Source organism: Melanostigma gelatinosum, assembly GCF_949748355.1.
Source record: "Melanostigma gelatinosum genome assembly, chromosome: 15".
NCBI lineage: Eukaryota > Metazoa > Chordata > Actinopteri > Perciformes > Zoarcidae > Melanostigma > Melanostigma gelatinosum.
The window spans coordinates 2,698,696-2,726,588 of record NC_136648.1 but is presented as its reverse complement, the minus strand read 5'-3'; the positions used below and the strand labels follow the sequence as shown (position 1 = coordinate 2,726,588).

The 27,893-nt window shown below is 48.6% G+C and overlaps 1 protein-coding gene across 1 annotated transcript; it reads right to left on the bottom strand.

Annotated features, from left to right (window-relative positions):
* Positions 1 to 172: 172 nt before the first annotated feature.
* On the bottom strand, positions 173 to 27,893 carry LOC306789738 (nuclear receptor coactivator 2-like). The gene is made up of 22 exons (XM_079285811.1): positions 27,774 to 27,893; positions 18,235 to 18,348; positions 17,929 to 18,101; positions 14,571 to 14,674; positions 13,246 to 13,423; positions 12,986 to 13,159; positions 11,011 to 11,112; positions 10,684 to 10,824; positions 10,075 to 10,222; positions 7,543 to 8,770; positions 5,454 to 5,688; positions 5,144 to 5,362; positions 4,771 to 4,959; positions 4,559 to 4,667; positions 4,269 to 4,425; positions 3,433 to 3,753; positions 2,595 to 2,672; positions 1,757 to 2,186; positions 1,126 to 1,525; positions 902 to 1,049; positions 523 to 597; positions 173 to 288 (listed from the first exon to the last, which is right to left on the bottom strand). Exons 2-22 carry the CDS (start codon positions 18,327 to 18,329, stop codon positions 277 to 279), a joined length of 4,716 nt encoding a protein of 1,571 aa, XP_079141937.1. The 5' UTR covers positions 18,330 to 18,348; positions 27,774 to 27,893; the 3' UTR covers positions 173 to 276.

The window sequence follows — 27,893 nt, the reverse complement described above, 5'->3', positions numbered from 1 at the left end:
AAATGCAGAGGTTTCATTTCAGCTCGTCAACCGTTCACGTCTCCAGTGTCGAACTGCTTCACATTCACGCACAAAGAGACACAAAGAGACACAAAGAGACGCAAAGAGACACAAAGAGACGTGCCCTTCATGTACAGTCTGCACGGCTGTCCTCTCCCTGCAGAGGGAGCAGAGTTACCGTCGCAGGTCCTCGACTCCTCGACGCTCCTCCGTGAGCCGAGCCGAGCAGGCGTCAGTGTTTTTGCCTGCGTCACCGTGTCTCAACCGAAGCCGGGGTCAGCAGAAGTTCTAGAAAACCACAGGAAGTCATATTATTCGTCAAGAGAAATATAGAAATAACAAACCCATCTCACGGTGATTCTGTAGACACCAGCCTGATGGATTAGACATGTAGTACGCATGTCAAGCATGCGACGTATAAAAGGCGCTGGGGACAGGAAGCAGACTTGTCCCAGAGGTCTGGATGACTCAGAAAGTAGCTTAAGATCAGAAATGTATGCGAGTCAATGTGTTGTAACTTACACAATTGGCTTCGCCCTCTTGCGTCAACATGTCCATCCCCGCCAGCTGCTCCAGGATCAGGCTGCCGTCCCTCACCTGCAGCAGAAAAGATGACAATGACACCAATCGTGAACACGTCGGCCGACAACTGTGTTATTCCTCCTGAATACTGAGAATGACTACAAGGGAACATCATGAACATGACACAGAAAACAAGAACTATTGCTGAAGAGCTCACGTGTGGAGACTCGTGTTGCACGTTAAAGAAAAAGGTGATTCGTGCAAATGATAAACGTCTTTATCTCATATCCTAAAAAACAAAGCATGAAGATTTTAGTTCAGGAATAAGTTCACCCAAATGAACCCAAACCAACACAACAGGGAAATCCTGCACCCTCACCTGCTCCGGGTTCATGGAGCTCATCTGTCCTGACAGGTGGTTGATGTTGCCCCCGCTGTTGCCCATGACTCCCAGGTTCATGTTGCTGTTGTACATTCCCCCGCTGGCTTGTGTGGAGTACTGCGACTGGGACTGCTGGGGGTACACGCTGGAAGGAGGCAAGCCGAGTCAGAGATGTACAATATTCACGAAAATACACAATCTGACGGGCAAACTGTCGGCACCTGCTGCTGGCGGACATGTTGGCAGGTTGGGACCAACCGGGGCTCGGCTGGTAGGCCGGAGCCCCTCTCTGGGTCGGACCCTGGGGCTGGGTTTGGCCCTGGATCTGCTGCAGCAGGGGGCTCTGACCCCGACCCATCCTGGGGGACAGCAGGGGGCTCTGAGGGGTCGCAGCCCCGCACGGAAAACCTGACACGGGGTCCTGCTGTTGCTGCTGCTGCTGCTGTTGCTGCTGCTGTTGCTGTTGCTGTTGCTGCTGCTGTTGCTGTTGCTGTTGCTGTTGCTGCTGCTGCTGCTGCTGTTGCTGTTGCTGTTGCTGCTGCTGTTGCTGCTGCTGCTGCTGTTGCTGCTGCTGCTGTTGCTGTTGCTGCTGCTGTTGCTGTTGCTGCTGCAGGCTCATTCCTGCAGAGTGGAGCGGATGAAATGGTCGTAAGCTGCATGGAGGGGAACGATAACCAGAAACTATTGTCTAGAAATAGTTTTTACCAGCCGTTAGGACGTTACTGTACTTCTGCTTTAGGACATTATTTTGAGGCATTATGACAGACTGAACAGACGTGATTATGTGTGATTGCCGCCACCACAGCAATGACGTGAGTACTGACACAGAGCGCTGCGGCGCTGATTATATACCTGAACTGCTGAACTGGTAGGCACTGTGCTGTGACGGGGGACTCATTACCCCGCCGTACTGCCCGCCTACATTCCCCAGCATGCCCTGGCTAGCCAGGTGATGGCCGGGGGAGAGAGGGGAGGAGAAGGGGCTGGAGGAGCCGGGATGAGGAGGTGGAGGAGGAGAGGGCAGGCCGGTACCGTAGCTGGAGGCCGGGTAGGGGAACTGCTGCGAGTCGCCCTGCGGGAGCCGCGGGTCGGTGCCGCCCACGGGCATCGGCGTGGGGGCGGCGCCCCCGCTGGGCGGCATGCTGATGCCCTGAGTGCGCATCATCATGGCGCGCTGCTGGTGCACGTGTTGCTGCTGCTGCTGCTGCTGCTGGCGTTGGCGGAGGTGGTTGCTGAGGTACTCGCGCTGACGCTGGGCCAGCATCTGAGCGTTGAGGGTTCCCTGCAGGAAGACAAAAACAACAGCAAGGTGACACTGACGGGTGCTTTCATCAAACCGGCTGTGAAGAAGACTGGGAGGAGGGGCTGACGACAAACAAGTAACCGGCTACGACATTCAGTACTTCAATCCGGTGGGTCGAACACTGAATGTGTAAATGAGTCGTGCTGCAGGTGAGTTGATTTTTAAAGAGAGTAAATGCTGAGCTGACAAAAATAGGCTACGTCTCATTATTCTAAGGGGACGGACATGAAGGGTTCCCCGTCATGTTCTCTATCAACAAGATTGAGAACCACAGAGCTAAATTCTTAACGTGTGGTGGAGTAAGAGAGAGTGAGACACATGCATACATACACACATATATAAATATATATATATATACACACACACAGTATATACACATAGACTGACCTGGTTTGGTACATTAGCCCTTAGAGGTAGATTCATATTGGACACTCCACTCATCTGGTTGGCCATTGGCTGGCGGTTCTACACGGGGGGACGGACAGAGAACTTTATTCGTCTCAATGGGAGATTACAGGACACAGCAAGAAACTAACACAGTTCGTTTCAAAACAGCAGCGTGGCTCCTCAGTAAATGAACGTTAGAGAAGTCTGTGATCTGGCAGGATTCTCTCACGAACGACTGTCTTCATGTAAGTAATAAACTGTGATAAACTGTAATAAACTGGGGAAGTTAAACACTGCATGTTTTCAGTGTTCGAACCTCCGCTGACACATTGAATGTCTCATTTACGTCCCTGCAGACGACGGCGGTTTATTCGGAGTTTTCCGACTTCACCGTTTCCTCGCTGGCACCGACAGAAGTGTGAAGAAGGAAGTGTCTCACATCTGAGCTCGCTGCTCAACCGTCAGAGCTCAAGTCTCCCTCAAGTCTCCACCAGGTGGCACTCTTTGATTAAATATGTAAAAATAGAGTAAGAAGTAAGTCGCTTGTGGTGAATTATTATATGTCGAAATATTGCAACAAACCCCCTAAAGATGAACCAGCGAGTAGTCCTGAAACATACGAGTATAAGAACTAAATGAAAACAAGGCAAACATGCGCTCATCATGATCAAAACACGACTTTAAACACATGCAGACAAATATAGTTTGAGAGCATAAAGACCCTGTATACGGTTGATCAGGGTGGGGGTGCGTCAGTTTGACTCAACATTACAGCGGTGAAACTGAAATCAAAAACGATACCGTTGAAGACTGATTTTAAATATTTGGAGCCGCCTACCAGCTGAGCCTGGAGTCTGTGCTGCAGCTGGAGCCTCAGGTTGTTGGGCTGAGGTGGCACTCCTGGACCGGGCCCCCCCGGCCGGATCCCGACCGGCCTGGGCCCCGCGCCGCCCGGCATCCTCATCATCGGGGGGTAACAGGCGGGCGGCATCCTCTGCGGCCCCATGTGGCCGCTCACAGACGGGCCGTGGAAGCCGGCGTCGGGAGGCGCGCCGCCGTAACCCGGCGGGCCGCCGTAGTGTTGACTGTACAGGAAATGCTTCATGTTGGCCGCCGGGTCCGAGGAGCCGAGGTACTGGTCCTGGTCCGACATGGGAGCCTGCAGGGGGGGAAGACCGGATGCGAGTGAGAGGAACCAATCATGTTGTGTTGCTTTTGACAACAACATAAAGCCGTTAGGATGACGTCATGAAATGAGTCCGGGAGTATAGATTACACTTAGATTGGGTTACGTAGGTGTGTGTGTGTGTGTGTGTGTGTGTGTGTGTGTGTGTGTGTGTGTGTGTGTGTGTGTGTGTGTGTGTGTGTGTGTGTGTGTGTGTGTGTGTGAGAGAGGCGGAGAGGCAGGCGACCCACCTCCGACCCCAACCACAAGCACCAGAAGCCCCCATGCGTGTTGTTTTCTGTGTCAATTTCCATTATTCACTGCGGTTTTACATGTTTACATTCTGGTTATTATAAAAATAGGCACTGAAATCCGAAAAAGATCAAAGATCCTATAAAACACCCAGAGAAAATGAAGAAAACTACTAAAAATGGGCAAATTCCAAAGTTAAAAGTCCATTGAAATACTTCGTAAGTGATGCGTTATTGCTCCGGTGATTCTCGGCTCACCTGTCCGGCCAGAGTCGGGATCCCCAGCATCTTGTCGATTTCCTCCAGACCCTCGTAGTCCTTCAACACCGAGCACAGCTGGCTCAGCAGGGCCCCTTCATCTGGAGGGCCCTCGCAGCACCGCATCCCGTCCTCCTGGGGGGCGCAGTACGGTGGCCTGGAAGGTATCTCGGTTTGTTATTGTCTCACACACACACACACACACACACACAGAGCCCACATCTGAACTCTGCTCTCTACGTGATTGAGTCTCTTATTTCATGCTTTTTGTGATGCATCGAATGCCACACCTGCTTTGGTTTCCATAATGATCCACAGCGATCATTCGGTTTGTCCACGGTGCGGTCTGATTGGGCGGAGCATGTTGCTGAGTGTAGGCGGGCGTGGCCATCTCCATCTCTGAAAGGGGTCGAAAGAAAAAAGGCAGATAAAAAGTCAGTTCTGAAGAGAGTTGAGCTCCTTTAGTGTGTGACTTTTATGTCTGTCCTCTTCGTCCTCTCACCGTTGTTCATCATCTGCATGCCGACCATGGCTCTGGATCCGGCCGGACCTCTCGAGTGCAGCGCAGCGTTCATGTTGGGGACCATCCGACTCGGCCCGACCCCTAGGCCCATCATCGGCCCCGCGGTGCCCCCCATGGGCCCCTGGGGACCCCAGCCCTGCTGCATGGAGCCTCGCATACTCAGCATGCCTGATTTGGTGAAAACAGATTATTAGAGGAATTTTCTTTTTACAATACTGAATCTTAAAACCTCACTAGAGAATGATCTCGTGTCTGCATTGAATACATTGCTTGACTTATTTCAACAGGGGGAAGATATTTGTATATTTGTATCTGCGGGACGGACGGGACACTGTTTCTCCTCCTGCCTGACCTGGATTGGCCATCACAGCCTGGTTGGTCATGCCTGCGTGGGTTCCCATCATGCCTTGCTGCTGCTGCTGCTGCAGTAAGGAGTAGGGCCCGTTGTTCCTGTACTGAGGAGGGAACGGCCTGCCAGCGTTGGGGTTGGGGCCCGCACTGCTGTCCAGAGAGGCGATCCTGACCGGAGGAGCACCTCGACCCGGCTGGCCCGGCCTGGCGCTGTTAAAGCCTGCCGGGAGGAAGACGATGTACATATAGTGTTGTACATATCCCGAGACAAAGATGTGACGAAGGTCTCCACAAACACGCTTCAGACGTACTTGCAGGGCTGATGGGAGGGAAGGCTCTGTGCTGGCTGGGGGGGCTGCCGCCGCCGTCCGTCATCTGCAGGATGTCACTGATGATGCTCTGTTTGTCCACGGAGGAACCAGGCGCCACAGAGGGAGAGGAGGACGAAGAGGAGGAGGCTGGTCCTCTGACCGGCGGCTGGCCCGCGAACCGCTGCTGCTGGCCGGCGCTCTGCAGGTCCTCCAGCAGGTCCTCCAGCTCACTGGTCTGAGAGCAGCCACAGGGAAACAAAACACAGGATCAGAAGAGAAAGACGGGACTTTTTTTATTTTTGCAAATGTAGATTTCTGTCACATGGCTTCCCACTGAATTTGGTATTTTAAGGGAGGGAGCGCTTTATGAAACGTGTTCCTGCTTCTGAAGATCGAGGCTCTCTCACAGCTGATCAACTGATTTTGGCAACAAAGAACCGGAGAAGCTTTCAGTTCAGGTGCCAACGTCAAAAACATCTTAAACCCCGTTAAAGGTTTCAGTTGCTTCAAACTATTTGCTACAAATACTTTTATCCCTCTGAAAGTTAATATCATATTAAATATGCATTAAAAGTAGAATGAGGTATTCTATCACTAAAAGGTACGACGTTTCAGGAGCGAAGCAAAACTATAAAAATGAACCAAAGAAACTTGCATATAATGAAAACAAGAAATCTGATACTGAAACCCCCCCCACCCCCCTTACAGTGTAATGTAACCCCACTCACACTCACACACACACACGCACACACACACACACACACACACACGCACACACGCACAGAGTCCTGCGGCTGTTTGGCTGATGAATAGAGGAGGAGCTAAAAATAAACTGCCGGCACTAATGAGGTCATGTGTGATGTACAGTAAGACACACAGTCCCTGCTCTGTGTAGCCTGGGTATATATGCACACACACACACACACACACACACACACACACACACACACACACACACACACACATCAAGGGCATAACTTTCAAATGGAGATGTGTCGAAACGCTCCAACTTTTCAAAATCCAGTTTTTGTTGGATAGGCCAAGAACTTGCCGAACATGTGAAGAACCTCCGATCCATCCAACCATTCAGATATACAGGCAGAACAAACCACACCTTACTGGTGCTACCTTTAAGTCCAGCTGGCATTTCACACCAACACTGTGCCGACCATTGCTTCTGAAATAGCATCTCAACCTCAGATGAACAAAGCACGTTCCTGGCACGATCACGGTTGGCTCGACAACGCGTCACTTTATTCTACAAACAAAACAAAGCCCAGCCGTCCGGCCACTGAACGGCCACCTCCTCAGACCGGAGGCACAGCAGCAGGCCGTCAAGACTTCTGGACCTCAGGCCGTCCGCCTTCAGCTCCTGGAACCAACATCAACGATGTTCAATGAGCCAGACAAACGCTCTGATCCGGCTCCGCTTTGCTACAAGAGAGGGAGTCTCCGCTGCCGAAACCAAGAGGTTAACATCTTCCACTTCCCCCAGGAGGTTTGTACACACAAAGTACAACATACACAGAGCCACAGTACCTACAGACGTATGCAAACACACCTGCATGCTGAGCTACATCAACACCTCTGAAACATACAGGACGCTCTTCCAGGAATAGCCAACAGCTGAACACTTCACCTGTTCAGGTGTTTTTTGAATTCTCGTTCAGTTTCCCTGTTTCTCACACACACACACACGTTTCTTTTTGTAATGTCGCTGTCTTGCCGGAGCATCTCGTGTTACTGTAAGTGCACTGCCATCGGCTGCCTAGCGAGGAAGTCATCGCACATCAGACAGCCTCCGACACCGGGTGTCAGCAGCCTGTGGTTCTCACTTGAAGGTGTTGAGCTGTCCATGTGTGACTTTGATTGCTTAATTATTCTTATTCACACATAACAGACTTCATGTGCACGGGGAGAACAAGAGGATTCTGACTGTGATCAGCCTCCACATGCTTGTTCTCTGCTAAAGGAAGTATTTTGCAAACAGTAAAAAAAAAAAGGCAAAGACAACTTTCACCAATTGAGAAGCAATTGGTGATCAAAATTCCACTGACAGATTACTCATGTTACCGTCGACAACACTGACCTGCTCCGCCACGCTGAAGTCTGCCTCCTGCGTCTCGGTCTTAACGTTGGACAGCTGGGGTCCGTCTCCGGGCTCCGTCTTGATGGCTTTGTCCAGGATGCCGTTGTCGTCCCTGTCCAGCAGATAGCGCAGCAGCGCGTTGTCCTTCTTCTTGGGGCTCCCCGGCTCCTGTTTCGGGCAGAGCTCGCCCAGGGCGGCCGCGTTGGCCCCCGAAGCCGACTCGGGGCCGACGGGGTCTTTTCCGGTGGCCTCCGCCGTTAGCTTGGCCAGCTCCACGGGCGAGGTGCTGTTCTGCAGCAACCTGTGGAGGATTTTGTGTTTCTCCTTTAGCGAGGTGGAGTGGTTGTTGTGCCCAGCACCACCAACACCCCCGACCCCGCCCAGCTGGTCCTTGCAGTTGGGGTCGTCCCCCAGTGGGGGCGATGAGCAAGGATCAGAGGACTCTGACTTGGTGGTGAGGAGCTGGAGGAGCTTTGTGTGCCCCTTTGTGTTCAGAGGGCGATTTGGGGCGTCGTCCAGCTCCCCTAAGCTTCCATTACCTTCGAAGCTATCGCCATCTTTCTCCTGCTCTCCGTCCTGGTTTGGGGACAGCAAGTCTTGCTGCTCCCCAAAAGTTCCCAGCAAGTCGGCCTCTAAGCTGGGACTGTTCTCTTTGTCAGGTGACTCTGGTTGCTGCCCCTCGGTGAGTCGCTGGGAAACCCCGTGGCCCTGGCTGAGGGCCTGCAACGCACTGAGGGAGTTGAACCCTTGGCTATTTCCTGTGCTGCTGCACACGGATGCTGGCGAGTGGCCTCCGGCTGCAGGGGAGAAAGAACCAGGAGGATGTTGCAGGTGAGGGCTACTACAGCTGCTGCTGCTGCTGCTGCTGCTGCTAGCCGCCATGCTGGGGCTCTGGCGATGGCGAGGAGACAACATGGCGCCTGACGTGACGCTGGGGCTTCCCTGGGCCAAAGGGCTGCCCAGCTTGAGCGCCTGAGGGGTGGACGCCCGACCCGATACGGCTACAAAACCACGTCCGGGGGTGCTGGAGGGCGTGCTGGAGGGCGTGCTGGAGGGCGTGCTGCAGGGCGTGCTGGAGGGCGTGCTGGAGGGCGTGCTGGAGTGGTGCGTGTTGCTGGTGACACTGGCATCAGGGGAAGGGGAGGCACCACTCGCACTGGTTGGGGTCATTGGCTTAGTCGTGCTCTGACCGCCCGGCATGTCTGCAGTCGTGCCACTCATGTTCTCCCTGTAAGGAAAATAAAACAGATACAAGAATCAGACCTGCTGGAGGGGGAGGCTGGTTGTACACAGGCAGCAACCTCCTGTTCTGACAATGAAGCCAATGTTTAAGTGTCTTAAAGCTGCATTCTCTCTAGTGTCCACCAGGGGGCGACTCCTCTGGTTGCATAGAAGTCTATAGAAAATGACTCTACTTCTCTCTTGATTTATTACCTCAGTAAACATTGTAAACATGAGTTTATGGTCTCAATCTCTAGTTTCAAGTCTTCTTCAATACAGCATGATGTTCATTTAGTACATTATGGTCCATTTAGAGTCACACAGACCATAAAGCAGGGGATGCTTTAGGGCGGGGCTACACAGTGATTGACAGGTCTCTACCACCAACAGAGCCGTATACGGCGTCTCTACTTCACTCCTCCACATTCCAAATATGGTCACTTCCGTTGACTGGTTGCAAAAAGCCAAGATGGCGACGACCAAAACGGCGAAGTCAAGGTTTCAAAACGCCCTGAAACCAACGGGTGACGTCACGTCCACCACACGTCTATGGTCGTGCATTAGAGGCGTGGAAACTTATCGATTCTAAGATTGAACAATTCTACATCAATGCAGTGACTAAACATAATCGGGAGTTTTTCACAGTAAATATAGAGAATATAATTTTGGATTCGATAATAAAAGAAGTGATAAGGTTGCGTAACTCCGAGGAGAACTCTCTGTTCTGTTCTGAAACAGTGTACACAACTGAGAAAACAAAGTTGTAAGGAAGCCTAAAGCTGCAGCAGAAAGAGAGCTTCAAACAACGACCGGCTTCAGCCCCACGCCAAGCGCACAACGCTCTCCTTGTGCCGAGTGCTGGAGCGATCATTTTCAATGTGAAACTTGTGGAAGTAGAAAAGGCCAAGTGCTCGCCATTGATGCCCCAAAGCTCCGGGTAACAGCCCTGGCATTGTTTCCCGAACGCTGTCCAATTCCTGCCTCTGGACGGTCACACTAAAGGCTGGCTGGGTGACGGCGGGGTCGTAGTCGCTCTCAGTGGTGGGAGGGGGGTACTGTACACTGGCTGGCCGGTAGTGCTTGTGTCAGTTCTGTTCAATCCGTGTGGCGGCGGAATAAGAGGCTCTTTGTTCTTGAACCTCTTTGTCCGAATCAAGAGAAGACGTGAGAACACGCATGTATGTCGATGTAGATACTGAGGAACAGATCTTATCTGAAAAATGAACTGACACATGCCGGCCCCTGACGACTACATACTGTGTTTTAGAACGACGGACATTGCAGCAGAGGTGCAGAGGAGGAGGCTGGTACCTCTGCAGGATGTGCAGGGACATGTAGAGCTGTGGCTCGCTGGTGGCTGGAGATCGGAGCAGCTTGCTCTTGGTGTGAGCTGAGACGACGGTGCCGTCGGCCAGGGAGAATCTGTACAGAGGGCTGAGAGCATGGCCGATCCGCAACACTGCAAAGAGACGCACAGAAAATTACATTTCCGCATCAGAACGCACGACTGATTTTGCGCCGACATTTGTAACAGTTTGGAGAAACAGACAGTAGCAGCAAAGGGGCAAACCAATGCACTGCTGTGGAAGAGGGCACTTCCAGCATGGAGGATACTTTTCCTACAATTCATTCCTCATTTAAATTCTAAAGCACTGAACTCTCAACAAGAAAAACAATTATTTGAAAGCTAAAAAACACTCGTAACGCATCAGTCTGTGGTCATTTTGTGTGTCTTCGTAGTCGTTTTGAATCTCTTTGCAGTTGCTTTGGTCTCTTTGCAGCCACTTTATGTTACGTCTCAAAAGGAATTAAAAGAATTCAGCTACCAAAAGAAAATATTCCGGATAATGTTTTGGCATCTACATGACGTGTTTAAGTCCGCTGCAGGCTGCAGGGTGAGCTCTGGATGGTCTTACTCACCGTCTTGCTGGTGTTTCTTAGCGAAGGACATCTCCCCGTCATTCTGCAGGTGAAACCTCTGGATGCAACGCCGGACCAGGTCCTCCCAGCCCGGCTTCATGGACGCGCGGAGCAGACTGGTGTCCAGCGACGTGATCTTACCTGGACAGGTAGAAGCCCCCACGTCAACAGATTACTGCCATGTTTTAGATGTTTCAGCAGTTTTAGTCGTGAAATGGACCGGAGGTTTCAGCCCCAGTTGACACACTTATCGAGTGGGACGTGCACAACACGATGCTAATTGATCAGACGGCGTATTGACAGCGGACCCTCCTGGTCCAGGCCTACCTTGGAGGTCCTGTCGCGTGGTGAAGCTCTCGTAGGCGGGCATCACAGGTCTCTCTTTGACGGGGACTCTTCTTGCCACACAGATGAGACATGACTGGAAATCTGCATGTTTGGAAAAAGCATGGTTTAAAGTAATCCTTCACTTAAACACACATTTACACCTGAATGCAATGGGACACAACATGTCTTGAAGAGTAGGGTGGAAGAGACCATGGATGGATTATGAGACAACGGGCCCCTAAACACAGACATGCAAAAGGCCCCACCCCCTCTGCTGCATAGGACAAAGACTCAGACTCTTTGAAGTTGTTACGCATCTCTCTGTGGTGCTTTTGTGTCTCTTTGAATTCATTTTTTGTCTCTTTGAGGTTGTTTTTGATCCTTAGCCGCTGTTGTGGTCTTTATGGGCCTCTTTGGAGTCAGTCTCAGTTTCTTGGTGGTCATTTTGCATCTCTTCCTGGTTGTTGAGTTACTGTTTGTGTCGGTGAGGGCCAGGGGGGCCCCTGATACTTTGGGCCCCTGGGCCTGTGCCAGTAAGGCCCGTTGAGTAATCCATCAATGGGTGGGAGTTTAAGCCTTAAAGGTTACCCACTCTGTGTGTGTCTGTTGTTACCACTTCCCACTGAACCATAAATCACAACCTACACCGTAATTCTCTCAGACGGGACTCCTGCTAAGCCCGATGCAACAAACTTAAATACAGCTTGAAGCTAACTTACGACCGGAACTTTATTCGCACAGATCTCCCTCAACTTTATTGAGGCATTGAAATGAAAGTCAGCATGAAGACTTACTCCAGCCTCAACATCGATATCAAGAACTCTCGATCCCAATCAAACTCGGCCTAAACCTGCGCCCTCAATCTGTCCACCAGACATCCTCCTCCCGTCGGTGGGGAGAGATTAGCACAATATCTGGTTGTCAGACATCTAAAATTAGAGTGCCAGACGGCTTCTTTCCCCCCCCCGAGTGTGCATGTGTGTGATGACACGAGATGGGAAGCTGACAAAGTGCCACGCGCTAATTAGTCGCTCCCGGTGGACGGGAGGAAGAGTGGAGAGGAGTGGTGATGAAAGGAGGACAGGACACCAGAGACCGCGGGGAGCGAGAAAGTGACGGGAAAATGACAGGAAGTCAAGAGGGAGAGGGAAAGATGGAGAAAGAAGACAGAACATGCATGAGTGGAAGACTTGGGCTGTGTTTGAAACCGCATACTAACACACTAACACACTGCATACTCAGTCAATGTATACCGCGTACTAAATGTATGATGCAGTATGATGACCAGCAGACTGTCGACATCACGACGTCACGACCGTTGAATTACATTTGCTTCATTCAGTATTATGTTGAGGCAAATTGAAATGATTAGATATGTTTCCTATCCTACACTATATATGTCAGCCTTTCCTCTGAATGCACCGTAAACTCACTCGCCATCATTTGTAATTATTTCATCCGACAGTGACTTATTTTAAACGTCTGCTTTGGACAGTCTCAGGAAACGCAATGCATTGTGGGGATGGTTCAGTGCGTCCAGTAAGCTCACATCACGTACTTTGAAGTTCTTGCTAATGCTGTGCACCAAAAATCCACAAACTACAGACTCAAGTTTACACTGTAATTAGTATGATTGGGATGCAGTTTCAAACACAGCCAGAGAAACACAAAGGACGATGTGGAAATAACAAAAGAGGGACCGAATAAAGAGACGGAACGAGAGAAGCAACAAAAGAAATGGAGGGGGAGAAAACGGAAAAAAAGAAAAGTTTAAAACCAAATGAAAGACCAAGAGAGAGACGAAGGCACGGACAAAAAGGTAACAACACAGTAAAAGAAAGCAAGAAATCACAAGAGAAAGAGAAATAAAACATCATGTCACTGTATTTATGACAATGAATGAACCTTGAACCTTGAAATAACGATCAGCAAACACGGAGTGAACCAGTGAAGGTGCGAGAGACAGAGACGATACCTTCGCCCTCCTCCTTGATGGACTTGGGTTCGGAGACGGCGAAACACTGCATGGTCTCGTACTTCTGCTGCTCAGACGCCGGCCGGGCTTCACCGTCGGTGTGCGGGTTCACCAGCATGCGGCAGGTGAACGTGTGGCTGCTCCTGTTGGACGAATCGCCGCTGCGATGATTGACTGGAGGGTGAAAATCGATAAAGAGGAGGGAGTCAACACAGGTATGTTTAATACATACAAAAAGCTGGACCTTCTGCGGTTCCTACCCAGGCTCTTGGGCAGGAGGTTCTTGACGAACTCGGCGTGGTCGCCCACGTGCAGCACGCTGTAGACGCTGGTGTTCATCAGCTCCTCCTGCTGGCAGCGCAAGTACTGGCTGACGTTCTCCGAGACGAACACGATGTTGCCCTCCATGTTGACCACGAAAAAGAAGCCGTCGAGGGCCTGAGGGGCGAGGAAGAGGAGACGGGGGGCGGGGGGGAAAGGAGATGAAGGGAGGGGATGAGGTGAAAGGAGAGATGGTTGGACGGACAGAAGAGGTGGAAAATAGAAAGAAGAGTGGGAGCAAGTGAGAGGAACGAGTGATGGAGGAGGGAGGAAGAAGACACGGTCGAGGGAGAAGCAGATGTAGAAGACAAAAGTCAAATAGAGAAAGGCAGATGAGGTAAGAGGGATAAAGAGGAGATTAAGTGTTAATTAAAGTCCATCTGAACTCGTCAGCCAAAGATAATTAGACTCCATGAATAGAAATGAATGTGAAAGTAGAACTACCTGCTATAAATACATTTACAGGTTTACCGTTCATTGTGATCGCATATGAGCAATGTGCATCAAATGTGTACTTCAACTTGTCTGCTTATTTCAAAATAAATCTCGGATTAAAAATGTAATTTAAAGATAAAAAGAAAGACCAAGCAGTAACTTGCAGTGTGCTATTGTAATTAAAGGTACTGTGTGTGTGTGTGTGTGTGTGTGTGTGTGTGTGTGTGTTGTTCTTTCACTGTGACTGTGATTTGTCCTGCCACATGTCTCCACAAGCCTCCTGCTGTACGCCTGCCTGCCTATCACCCTGACGCCTCTATAGAATAGAATAGAATAGAATGGGTTCTGTCCAGGATGATATCTATCTCCAAGCAGACGCCTCGGCCAGCGTTGCGGCTGGTGAAAGCTATATATAGACCGTCTGTGTTTGTGTGTGTGTGTTTGTGCGCCTGTGGTCAAGCTCCTCCCACCCTTTGCTGATCTGGCTTTTCAGGAAGGTATTTATACCTCATTGGGTCGCATGTTATACGTCACCAAACACACACACACACACACACACACACACACAGGAGTAGGCTCGATGACGGCATCGCCCCTAGCCCGAGGAACTCTTATCTCTGTGCGTCACTGTAAAGTGCGGCGCCATTTAAAGGCAGAAAGACGCTCCACCAGCTCGAACTCTGTTCGCTGCTTCTTTCTCTTCAGGTTGTTGAACTCAAACCTGTCACTTCTTCACCTCCGTCGTGTCAAGTTGCGACTGCTGCTAAGTGGGTCAGTTACAGTTTCAATGATGGTGTCACTGTTTTGTGTCTGGTTTGGCCGAACCTACCTCCAGCATCATGGGCCCGAGGGCGTCTTTATCGATGACGCCCGGTCCCGTGGAGGAGACGTCGGCCTTCTGCACCTCCTCAGCATCGGCCTCTGGAGCTTTTTCTGAAAAAGACAAGAACGAGAAGCATGAAAAGAAGAGAATTTCTCTGTATGAAGAGAACATCAACTGAAGTAAAAGAACACACGTGAAAGTAGCTTTCAGTTTGGAAGTTGATGACGTGGTGAAATGGTGCGTCAAAGGTTAAAGTTACAATCGCCAAAATATCTTTCTCCTTCTCTGCGACGATGAGCGGTAATTACAGGCGTCTTCTTTGGGAGTCAGTGTTTGGTTTGTCCACTCTAGGCTACTGTAGAAATACAGCTGTGCAACATGGCGGACTCAGGCGGTAACCTCCGATTCTGCCGATGCGGAAGAGTCTTTAAAGCTGCATTCTCTCTGGTGTCCACCAGGGGGCGACTCCTCTGGTTGTATAGAAGTCTATGAGAAAATTACTCTACTTCTCTCTTGATTTATTACCTCAGTAAACATTGTAAACATGAGTTTATGTCTCAATCTCTAGTTTCAAGTCTTCTTCAATACAGCATGATGTTCATTTAGTACATATGGTCCATTTAGAGTCACACAGACCATAAAGCAGGGGATGCTTTAGGGCGGGGCTTACTGTGATTGACAGGTCGCTACCAGAGATGTTTACCACACAGTGTGTTGGTTTTCTCTTCAACTCTACTTCTCAGAGGGTATTTTCTTTTCCCACAACAAGCTGACAGTGTTGTTTTTGTGATGCTCTGTCACGGACGACATGCATTGGAAAGTCCACCAATGTGATGATGCTCTGTCGAACCCAGAGGTTTGAGTGGCAGGTATGTCACGGAGAGCAGGTATCACCGCACTAATGAGCAGTCATGTCAGAGGCCGGTCTCCACTCTCCTCCCTGGCTTGCACCACTGGACTGTTCAGCCTCCCCTGGCCCCATTAGGCCACATAGCTGACATTCCTGCTGTGGGACCAGAGCTGTACAGAGTCATCAAACCCTGGAGCGGCCCTCATGTAGGTTAGAGGGTATTCAAGTTGCAGTATGCAGTTTTCTGTGTTTTTAAAATCAATAAATATGATATTTTAGAGCCCAAACAAACAAAGGCAAACAAGTTACACATGCAACATCATTGTGGACCCTTCATTTGGCAAATTTTGGCCTCTGTGTGTTCACAGCTGCAACGACTTCATAACAAGTTAAATGGAGAAAAAAAGAACAGAGTTTCAATTTAACCCTTATTTGGTTCCTGCTGTAGAACATAAAAGACATGAACGAACATCATGCTGTATTGAAGAAGACTTGAAACTAGAGATTGAGACATAAACTCATGTTTACAATGTTTACTGAGGGAATAAATCAAGAGAGAAGTAGAGTCACTTTCTCATAGACTTCTATACAACCAGAGGAGTCGCCCCCTGGTGGACACTCAAGAGAATGCAGGTTTCAACACTTTTTAACTCTTCAGAACCGGAGATTACCACCTTTTCATGCAAGTTGTCCAGCTACACACACACCTACACACACACACACACACACACACACACACACACACACATATACACACCATTTATTATTGGAAACTACTATTTCTTTCCAACGGTCTGACCATAGCAACAACTGCAGAGTTGAAAAAACACACTTTCCATCTATACTATGACCCTGCAGTTAAACTTGGGAGCCAAACCAACACACACACACACACACACACACACAGAATACCATTTGATTTCCTCTATGTGTGTGTGTGTGTGTGTGTGTGTGTGTGTGTGTTCTCTGAACGTTTTTATTCTAGTTTCACACACGATGACCTTTCTGCTGCACAACAGTAAGCTGGTGATTCCTTTCATCTATTCTTTATTAAGTCGTAGTGATTTCAATGTTTCTGCTGCTTTGGCTTCTGTCGTCATGTGACTTCTATACGACCCTTGTTTGGTATCAATGCATTTTGTGTCGCATCCACCGCATTAGTTAAAACCTCTGAAGTGGAGCAGACAGCTGTGTGACTTGTGTGTTATCTGTGTGTGCTTATTCAGCTGTTGTTTTCAGACACAAACACGTGGACACCAACTGGCTGACCGCAGGGACAAAAGGGAGGGAGGACGATGGAGAGACGAGAGAAAAGAGGATGATGGAGGACGATGGAGAGACGAGAGAAAAGAGGGAGAGGGAGGACGATGGAGAGACGAGAGAAAAGAGGGAGAGGGAGGACGATGGAGAGACGAGAGAAAAGAGGGAGAGGGAGGACGATGGAGAGACGAGAGAAAAGAGAGAGAGAGACGAGGGAGAGGGAGGACTAGGGAGAGATGGGAGAAAAGAGAGAGAGAGGAGGGAGAGGGAGGACGATGGAGAGACGGGAGAAAAGAGAGCGAGGGAGGACGATGGAGAGACGGGACAAAAGAGAGAGAGGGAGGACGATGGAGAGACGGGAGAAAAGAGAGAGACGAGGGAGATGGAGGATGATGGAGACGGGAGAAATGAGAGAGAGAGAGGAGGGAGAGGGAGGACGATGGAGAGACGAGAGAAAAGAGAGCCAGAGAGAGATGGAGGACGATGGAGAGATGGGAGAAAAGAGAGAGAGAGGAGGGAGGAGGGAGAGGAGGCATAGGAGGAGAGGAAAGAGGAGATAGAGGGGAGAAAGGAAAGAAGGAGAGGAAAGGACCATTATTGTTGTGGAGGGATTCATAGGAAATGTTGAAAGCGGAAAGGAGAGAAGGAAAAGACAAGGAAAATAGGAGAGGAGATGAAAGGAAATGACAAAGGTGGTTGAGGAGGGATGTAAGATGGACTGGAAAAGGAAAAGAGGAGAGGAAAGGAAATTGTGTAAAATAAAAGGAATTGAAAAAAAAGATTTGAGGAAGGGTGAGGGAGGGATAACAACGGTAAAATGGGGAAGGAGAGAACGAGAAAGGAAAGAGAGGAAGGATAGACGGAGGGGAAAGAAGAGACAGAGAGAGGGGGAGGGGAAAGGAAAAGAAAGGACCAATATCGTTGAGAAGGGATCGATAGGAAAGGAGAAAGAGGAAAGAAGAGAGCAGAAAAAGCACAAGGAAAGGAGGAGAGGAAAGGACAAAGGTGGTTGAGGAAGGATGTAAGATGGACAAGAAAAGGGAACGAGGATAGAAGACAAGGAGGAGAGAGGGTGTGAATAGACTCTCTTTCATCATGAAATAGTTCAGAGAGATCAACAACTGTGAGAAGTTAAACCTCTGAACTCATCTCTGCTCCGCTGAAATAGACTCTGAGCTGACTGCCTGTTGAACCCCACAGCATGAGACAACCTCCTTATTGTCCAAACACAGAGTGGACCACAGAGGACCTCACCCTGCTCCTTGATCTGCCTGATCTGCTTCACCGTCTCCTTGAGGATGGCACACTTGTCCGGCTTCACGTTGAGGTCGTCCATGTCGTTGATGTTGGCGAAGATCAGCTCGGCCAGCTCCTCGATGTACTTGTTCTCCTGCTCCCGGTTCCTCCTCTCCGTGCTCCTCTTAGGGCTGCGGGGACGAAGACATCGTCAAAACTTGCACTTGCACTGTGCTGAAGCTCCTGACGTTCAGTTGTAGAGGCGTGTTGACGTGAGGATCTAGTACTCTGTAGTGATGGTGCACTGAAGGTGAAGGTCCTCACCTGGGCCCCAGCAGGAGGTCCGGCTGACAGTCCTTCCTCTTCAGAGACTCTCCCCCTCTGGGGGGCTCCGGGGTGTTTCCCCCCCCACTACTCATCTTCAGCAAATATCAGCACCTAGAGAGAGAGAGAGAGAGAGAGAGAGAGAGAGAGAGAGAGAGAGAGAGAGAGAGAGAGAGACAGAGAGAGAGACAGAGAGAGAGAGACAGAGACAGAGACAGAGAGACAGAGACAGAGAGACAGAGACAGAGACAGAGAGAGACAGAGAGAGAGAGACAGAGAGAGACAGAGAGAGACAGAGAGAGCATGAAAGAGACTATTAACCAGCAGCTGCATTTCAAAAATATTTAAGGATATTCAAAATGATATGTTACTCAAACATCAAACGCGCTGCATGTTAAGAGAACGAGCTGTTATTATGCAACAGGAACAACTGGAGACCGGTTTGAACAACGTAAATGCAGATCAGTAACCGGAGGTGCCCGACATATCAACGCAAAGCCAAGGACCCACCACTCCACTCTCACTTCTGTGTCAACGTGCAGCTCATGCTCGGGTGTCACAGACATCCACCGAGTGTATTGATGAACTGGTGATGCATCTACATCAGGCTACAGACTATTATGAGGACGCTTTTAATCTAGACGCACTCATTTCATGCAACCGAGCGCTGTGGAAATGAACAATGAGCAGCGCTCCACTCTCCACGGCGCTGTATAGACAATAGGCAATAATCAATGTGCCGAAGATGTGCACAACCTAGTAGAACGAGGCGTGATCAAACAAGGAGGTGTGCTCGTGACAACAACGCTGCGCTGCAAAGCGCCCGAGGGCAACGCGTGGGAGGCCCAGCGGGAATACAGTGGGCGTCAACAATTACTTCAGTTCCAAATCGCGAATTCATGGAGTGAACATTTGAACATTTGTGGTGATTAAGTAGACGGCCTTTAGTAGAACACATGACGTGGAGAGCCATGATGTTTTGTTTCTCAGTATATTGTGTACGAATGGAAAGAAGAAAAGTAAAAAGGTGGAAAAGCACATGTTGGCAGAGAGGCTCCACCATATGGTCCCCTCATGCTGCTCCACCTCTCTACCACACACTGATGACAACGCTCACACTCTCTCTGGGGTTCATGGAACACACCGTCAGCCTCGACCAGTCTCATCCTCCGCTCTTATGACCGACATTAAAACATGTAAAGTGCCGACTGTGTCAACTCAAACTTTTAAAAAGTGGGCACCAAGTTCTAGTCCCTCTAGACATTTTAGTGACCTTATATTTTGTGTAATTATGATAATATGTAGTACTACAGTATCGTCTTCGCTTCGGGATAATTGGCCTCTCGCCACTCGACACGTTTCCTCTTCGTCTTCCGTTCTGGTTCATCTGGTTCTTTGTCAATCAATCAACTTGCACATTTGTTTGTGATGTTGGCAGGTTAGTAGAGCCCCCCCCCCCAGTCAACTTACTAGAAAGAAGAAGTAAACACGTCAAAGCACATGCAGCTTTGTCTGGACTCTAACAGCAACACTTAAATATCACCAATGCTACAAAAAACTCAGAATTTTCGGTATTTTGGGCGGCACATTTTGCCGTTTGCCGTCCTTATTTATTGTCTGAAAGAGTCGTTGCCAGTGATGGTGACCAAAGGCCAAGGATTGGTTGCCAATTTCTGAAAATGGCAACGGTTCCTGTCGAGCCCTGCGAAGAGCCAAGAATATGTTTGGACATCTGGTGAAAAGAGCTTCACGCAGGACTTGTCCTCTTTTCTTTTCCTCTGGACGGCGTTTTGCCTTTCTTTATCTTTGATACTTTTTATGGCGTTGCAAATGATATGGTAGAGAATTCACTTTTGCATCTTGGATTCAAATATGAGGAAATGCAAAGGGTGCTGAAAACAACACTAGCAGCTATTTGCGCGCTCACTGAGTCAGTGGTGCCGATGTCGGGGCGATAAATACACGCAGCAGTCAGTTGTTGTTCCTTATCAAACATAAATCATTTCCAAAAAAAGTTGACATTTCATTTTTTAAGCTTGTTCTTCCGATACGACTTCCTCTCAACTAAGCCGTTTACTGAACAGATGTTTAGGAAAACAAAAAGTGAGATTATCTTCTGACGAGATTACAAACTGAAATCTCGTGTTCCTTCTGCATGCGATCTCTCACACAGTGACGGGTCCGGCCGGCAGCGTGTCGGTCAGGACGCTGGTCCTTTAAGGCAACAGGCCAGCTCACCACCTGACTGTTACATAACAGCTGACACCGAGCAGATGAAGGCAGGGGAGAGGGATGAGGGAGAGAGGAAAAACAACAGGGAGGGAGAGCGAGAGAGAGGGGGGGGGGAGGAAAGAGAGAAACAATGGATCCAAAGAGGTCAAGTGGAAGGGAAATGTAGAAAGGAAAAGGATCAAACGTGTGAACAATAGAGGTATTGGTGCGTACGAAGAGGCATCGGAGAGGAGAAAATGTTGTAAAATAAGCCAAGAGGGTGTGTGGGGGGGGGGGGGGGATGGGAAGAGGGGCATCTGTTGCTCTGAATCATAAGGCCTGAGGCGGGAGGAGAATGTGGCCTAATTACACCAAGAGAGGAGACTTTAATGATCACCGTTTGTCGTCACCAGTCAGATAGTTCGTAACTCCGTCACCGGAGGTGTAGCCGTGCCAGCAGCTCCGTGTCCGTCACTCAGTCCACCACCTCCACAGTGGAATATCTTCACAACCAGTGGCTGGATTGGCGTGAAATCCTGACCAGATATTAAAGATCTTAACAAGATGAAGATTCTCACAACTTTGGCGATCCTCGGATTTTTCCTCCAGCGTCACCAGCCGGTCAAGGTTTTCATTATTTATTGTCTATTGGAAGGATTGGCACGATATCTAGTTGACTTCATGGCTGATGATGAAGTGTAACGATGGACTGCCATGAAAATTTGGTTCATTTCAGTCTTTTTTCCAATAACCTTTTAATAACTCTTCATCTTTAGACCCATCGTCAGGTCAGATTTGTCCAATGTAGTGATACTCCCATCAGCCTCAGCTGTACTTTGGGTTCATTGTATTGTCATGCTAGCACGCTAAACGTAACACGGTGAAAATTGTAAACATCAACATGCTAGCATGTCATTGTGAGCATGTTAGACTTTAGTACAGCCTCACACATCTGTTTTACTGTCCTGCGCACGAGCTGCAAAGTCAAAAAGAAAAAGCTTTTCCCACTAGCACGGACATCATTTGCATGCAGGTGCTTACTGGCAGGTTCGTTATAAAATATTGCAACGGCATCAAGTGCGCAGTGTGCAAATGATTTGACTGAAACACAGAAACTCCTCAGAACTTAATTAAACAAAGTTCAGAAACACTGGACACAAAGTTAGACATTTAAAAATGGCAGACAGAGAACTGGAGACAACATCCTCATGATGAGCCCAACTGGAAGACTCGGGAGTTGATGAAAGCCTGGCAGAATGTGTACACACACACACACACACACACACACACACACACACACACAGTCACTGAAGTCAACCTGGAGGATTTGAACATTTCAAATCAATGTCTGAAGTAGATCCACACACACACACACGATGAATTAACACTGATGTGCCCCTTTCAGCCCGGCACTAACACAATCAGAGCGGCCGAGAGCTTCACAAAGTGAAGCCATTTAAAAACAATCTGAGCCCGAGACAAGAGACGGGGCCGGAGGGTCCGACCGGCCATTAAGGCATTACAGCCGAGCATCGATCCGGCTGCTGAAGCAGACTCTTTGTTTCCAACAGACACCGTCGATCATCAGCTCCTTTGTTTTGGGGTTCCTGAAGGACCACCAGTGTCAGAGCGAGGCTTTCACAGGTGTGTTTGCATTCTGTTTACTTGTTAGACACGCCACACGTCGCATTTTCTTTATATTAAGTGAATGATTACGTCAAGGAAGAGACCGTGTTGAACACTGTCACCAATGATGCCTCTTTAATAATATAGAATCTATCTTATTTAATAAGAAGAAGAGTGAAGTCAAAGCTTCATGTGTTAAAGCTGCATTCTCTCTAGTGTCCACCAGGGGGCGACTCCTCTGGTTGTATAGAAGTCTATAGAAAATGACTCTACTTCTCTCTTGATTTATTACCTCAGTAAACATTGTAAACATGAGTTTATGTCTCAATCTCTAGTTTCAAGTCTTCTTCAATACAGCATGATGTTCATTTAGTACATTATGGTCCATTTAGAGTCACACAGACCATAAAGCAGGGGATGCTTTAGGGCGGGGCTACACAGTGATTGACAGGTCTCTACCAGAGTCGTATACGGCGTCTCTACGTCTCTCCTTTCTCGGTCCAGATACGGTCATTTCTGTGAATTGGTTGCGAAAAAACCAACATGGTGACGACCGTATTCCAAGATGGCGACGAGTCGGCCGAACGCGAGGATTCAAAACATCAGTCACACAAACCAATGAGTGACGTCACGATGACTACGTCCACTTATATACAGTCTGTGCTTTAAACTAATCATAAGGTGTCATGTTTCATGAATAACCTAAATGACTATTTGCTTAAAAACACGACCAGTCTAAAGACTCCTATCTTCAACACTAACCTAAACTGTGCTTGCTCTCCCCTCATGGCTGCCGGTAACATGTGTTCATCAGTTATTTAAACTACAAAACTGTCTTTCTGGTTTGTTCAGCTTTTCAGGAATATCTCTCTCTCTCTCCGTCTCCCTCTCTCTCTCTTCCTGGTGTGTTCCAGGTGACAGGGAGCGGGTGGGTGTCGGATTACAGCCAGATGGAGGTCAGGTGCAGCACATTTAGGAGTTAAGTACGAGTGGCTGTTTAAATAATAACCAGACGAATAAAATGGCACACGAAGTGCAGGAAAGTGAGAATATTACAAGAAGCAAGAGAGAGCGGCTGGACGGCTGAATATATGGTTGGGAACAACCCTCGTTGTCATGGAAGTAAAGCGCACTCTGGGTTGTTATTACAGTCATGACTCACCCTTAGCTTGCAGGGTAATTGAGGTTTTGAGCATGTAACAAAGAAAATGACACTGACCACGCAGTCTTCTGTGAAGACTGACAGCACGAAACGTACCGCTAATGTGTTTCTGCAGGGATGGTGGTCTCAATACCAGTTACTGTGAGGAACTTTAAACTGAGCCGACTTCGACCTGCAGGAGGGTCTCTTCCTCCGACACCGCGCTACTTTGACGTTTTGACGAGAGTTCACGAGCCTCAAAGTTTTCTTCTAAATGCCGTTCGGAGCACTAAAAAGGAGGCGGAGCCACTTGCAGTTACCAACTGCAGCTCTGATAGAAAACAGAGGACCGGATCAATGAAACGAGGACCACGTTGAGCACTTGTAGGGCGTAACCATGACAGCGAGAGGTGGGACCCTCCTCCCTTTGGTGTCTGAGCTTCTGTCAAGGCAGTAAAGGCCATAAGCCAGCAAACCCTCCCATCACACACACACACACACACACACACACATAAAGCAGATGTAATACCCTACTGCAGCTGGATTAACAGCACTGGCTTCTCCCACACTGAGGGGTCTGCTGGTGTGTGTGTGTGTGTGTGTGTGTGTGTGTCCATGTCAATACTTCCAATCTCTCTATGTGCATCTCTGCTACTTGCTGCTCTGAGCCGGAGGCTAACCGCCCGTTACCAGAGACGACGAGCCTTTTTGTTGATCTACAGCCGGCTTCACGTCTCTGTAACATCCATCCTGCATCAATTCTTCCACAGAGTACCGTCACCAAAGCACAACGTGTTAAAATGTGGACGCAAACGTGCACCGCTGCTTCCATTGCCACCCTGAGGCCCATTAGCGTTCCGCTCACTTCATTGTCTCCTGTTGGACTGAGGAGAGTTGCTGCATCGACACTGAACCTCACAACTAAAAACATGTTCATGACGGAGGCGTGCGAACATCAGCCGGAAAAACAAGCGAGCTAATGAGTCACGAGGCACGCATCTCTGAGACACAGCACACCTTACAGTGCATCCAATACAAGCACACACACACACACACACACACACACACACACACACACACACACACACACACACACACACACACACACACACACACACACACACACACACACACACACACACACACACACACACACACACACACACACACACACCATTGGTAGAAAACTAAAGTCATCAGTTATATCAGCTGACTCAGCAAATATTCAATGATTCAATTCGGTTTTTTAACGAAACTAAATAAATATAAGGAGCGCAAACACCAGTTACCAGTTCGGTGACAAAGCAGAGAGCACAGCTCTGCTGACGACAAGGAAACATTCTCAAAAATGTGCTGCACACAACATTTGAATCGGTTAATTTACCTTGAAAGAATAAATCGGATTGATTTGGAATCAACACCGTACTGCCGTTAAGTTTGTACCTACAGTTATTCATCTGTCCACCAGATGTTATTTGTGCCAGATGTTATCTGCCAGATGTTATCATCAAGTGTACCTTCAAAATAAAGTGGTGCAGGTCTGTACACAACGATGCCACGAAACAACAACTAACTTGAGGTTTGCGGGTAACTAATAAAATAAATGACAGACACTATTAACTCCTGTGTTGCCGGCTTATATCAAAGCTCTCTAACACCTGTTATCAGAACGTCATTCCTGAGATCCACCAACAACACCGGATGTGTGTTTGCTGGAGTATTGTGATCATTTTATCCTACTTGACGTCGGTGTGAGATTGTCCTCATTAGCAGATACGCTGTGGCCCAAAAACTGTGTTTGACCTTTGACCAAATTCCGATCAGAGAGTTCTTGAGTCCAAGTGGACGTTTGTCCCAAATATCAAGACATTCCATCAAAACATGATGCAAGAAATGAAAAGGTTGACCTTCTGTGGAAGCGTGTCACTGATGTCTAACCGCTGAATGATTTTGCCGGTTACTCCCTGAACACTGTCGGGATATTTAGAGTTTCACAGTGATGATCGGAGCGGGGAGTTTTATTTGTGTCTAAAACCTGAAGCTCTGTCATCGGGACAACAAAGCAGTCGGCATCCGTCTCCGCCTGGCAGCCCGCTCCTTTTTTATTTCCATTTATTTCAAATCAAACGACTGTCAAAGCTTCCAAAGACGGCTGACGCCGGCGTGCTGGAATGGAGAGCAAACGCTTCTCTGTGTGCTGTGAAGTGAGTCTCAAGCTGAACACACTGACCCACTTCAGCCAGTTCTCTTTATTGGCAAACCAGCCCCCCCCCCCCCCCCCCCCCCCCCACCGGCCTCTACACACACGCAGTAATTGGTATTTGAATAACAATACAAGTCAACATTTTCAATTGAAATGAAGTAAATGTTATTTTGACTCTTGTGGAGCCGCAGCACGAAGAGCAACATGTTACATCACCAAGAAATGATCCACATTCTGTTTACGACAGAACCGCCCACAATCCTTTGTGTGCGTGCAGTTCACTTGCGAAACAAGGAAGAGAACAAGAAGAGCACCACAACTCAAACTCAACCGAATAAAATCAGCTGTTTGATTCAAAACAGAGAACTTTTACAGTGAAACAACAGAGTGACTGTAGACGCTGCAGCTGCTCGTCTCTCTGCATGTTGAGCTTCATGTAACGTGAGAGCCCGATCGATTATAGGCCGCAATCAATAACATCGAACATGCCTGCCCAGATGCTCACTCAATTAGGAGCACACACACACACACACACACACACACACACACACACACACACACACGTCGCCAAATGCAATTTCCCCAACGTGCAGCAATTAACCCAGCGAGGCCGGCGCTCATCTTTTCTGGATCTTTCTCACTGACAATAACTCAGACTAGCAGAACAACAGACACTTAAACCGTCAAGAACACGATTTCAAGGAACCGAACAGCAAACACAGACTGTATATCCCCATACCCCACACACACACACACACACACACACACGCCCACACACACACACACACACACACACACAGAGTGTTGTGCTACATGCTACATTCAACAGCAGCCCCTCGAGTGTGAAGTCACGTTTCACACGCCGAGCTTCTCAGATAAGTAGGATTTCACATCAAGGACTGTGAATAAAGGTTTTAATCATTCTGTAAGTATATAATGAGGGCGTAACGATACAGTAATCTCACTAATCAAGTGGCTACAGTTTGATTCAGTGATACTTTGAGAGATATTCATCCACAAAACAAAACTAAATGTGCATTCAGATTTCATTTCCCCCTCAGCACCTGTGACTTGTTCGACATCAACATTGCAAATTTCCTCTCCGATACCAACTGGTAGCAATGCAACGACAGGTTTGATATCAATGCAGCTTATCGGATGAGATGACTCAACCGAGATCAATCAACCGATAGGACGAGGCACGAAACGAAAGCAACAAAAGACACGCGCACGCACGCACACACACACACGCACACACACACGCAGTGTCGGACGGTTCACGCCGGCCCTCCCGAGGTCGAACTCCACCTCGGGCTCACTGATCGACTTATGTGCAGCAGCAGCAGCTTTGTGTGAGCGTGAACATTACCATCCGGTCACAGCTGAGCTCTTTCTGTTGCTGCAGCGTGAATATGAAAGAAGAATTACTGTAACACACACACTCTAGATTACAGTTATCGCTCGGTCAGCGACGAGGGCACATTGTGCAACGGTCATTCCTCAGTTTTAATTGGAACAAAGAACCAAGCCGTCATGTCTTATCCTGTGTTAATACACACACAGCTATGAACACTGAACTAAGGCCTTACTAACTGGGTGCTTCAGCGGTTTTCCCTCCTTCACACTTGTTTCCCGTCATCACTAAACTCTGCGCTCAGCGACGGACTGGACGCGTGGGACGGAGAGCTGCTGCTCTGCGAACCAGCGCCGACAGCAGTTGTTGTTGAAGCCGAGCAAACGGAGTCAACAGTTGGCTGGAGAGACCTCAGGTGACAAGAGCAGCTACAGGCCTGTGCTGACTGTGCACTCTGTGTGTGTGTGTGAGAGCAGTCATTCATAACCACTCCCCCCTCCAACACACACACACACACACACACTCTGAGTCAAAACCACAACAATACATGACAGCACAAAGTCCAGGTCTGACTCAGACACTGAGCATCAAAACTCATTTTGGTAACAAATAAATGGACAAAATGAAAGTATTTTAATTATTACTACAACTTAAGACGTTCTGTGGTTTATAACAATAATTAATAACAAATGCATGTATGTATATATATATATATACTTTTAACTGTTAATGAAAGAAAACAAATGTAAACTGAACAAACCAGCAGCTCAACGATCAGACTGAAGCCTAAAGTGAGTGGCAGGTGCTTCAACACAGCGACGCGTCAATGTTTCGTTTAGTCTGCACTGTTCTGTCAGTGAGTGTGTGAGCGTTGCACATAATTATCCATCTACAAACTCACTTACACGCTTCAACTGTGAATACTAATGTGGCTGAGATCTGTCCCGTCAGAACCTCACAGACCGGACCTTTAGTTGCTCTCAACAGAAGTGCGAGTCTCTTACCTGAGCTTTGCTTAAACCAGTCCATAACCAGTCCAGAGCCGGCCGATCATCCCATGCCGGCCGCGCAGACGCGCTGGTTCTCACACCACACACACACACAGGCAGCACAGCAGATCCCAA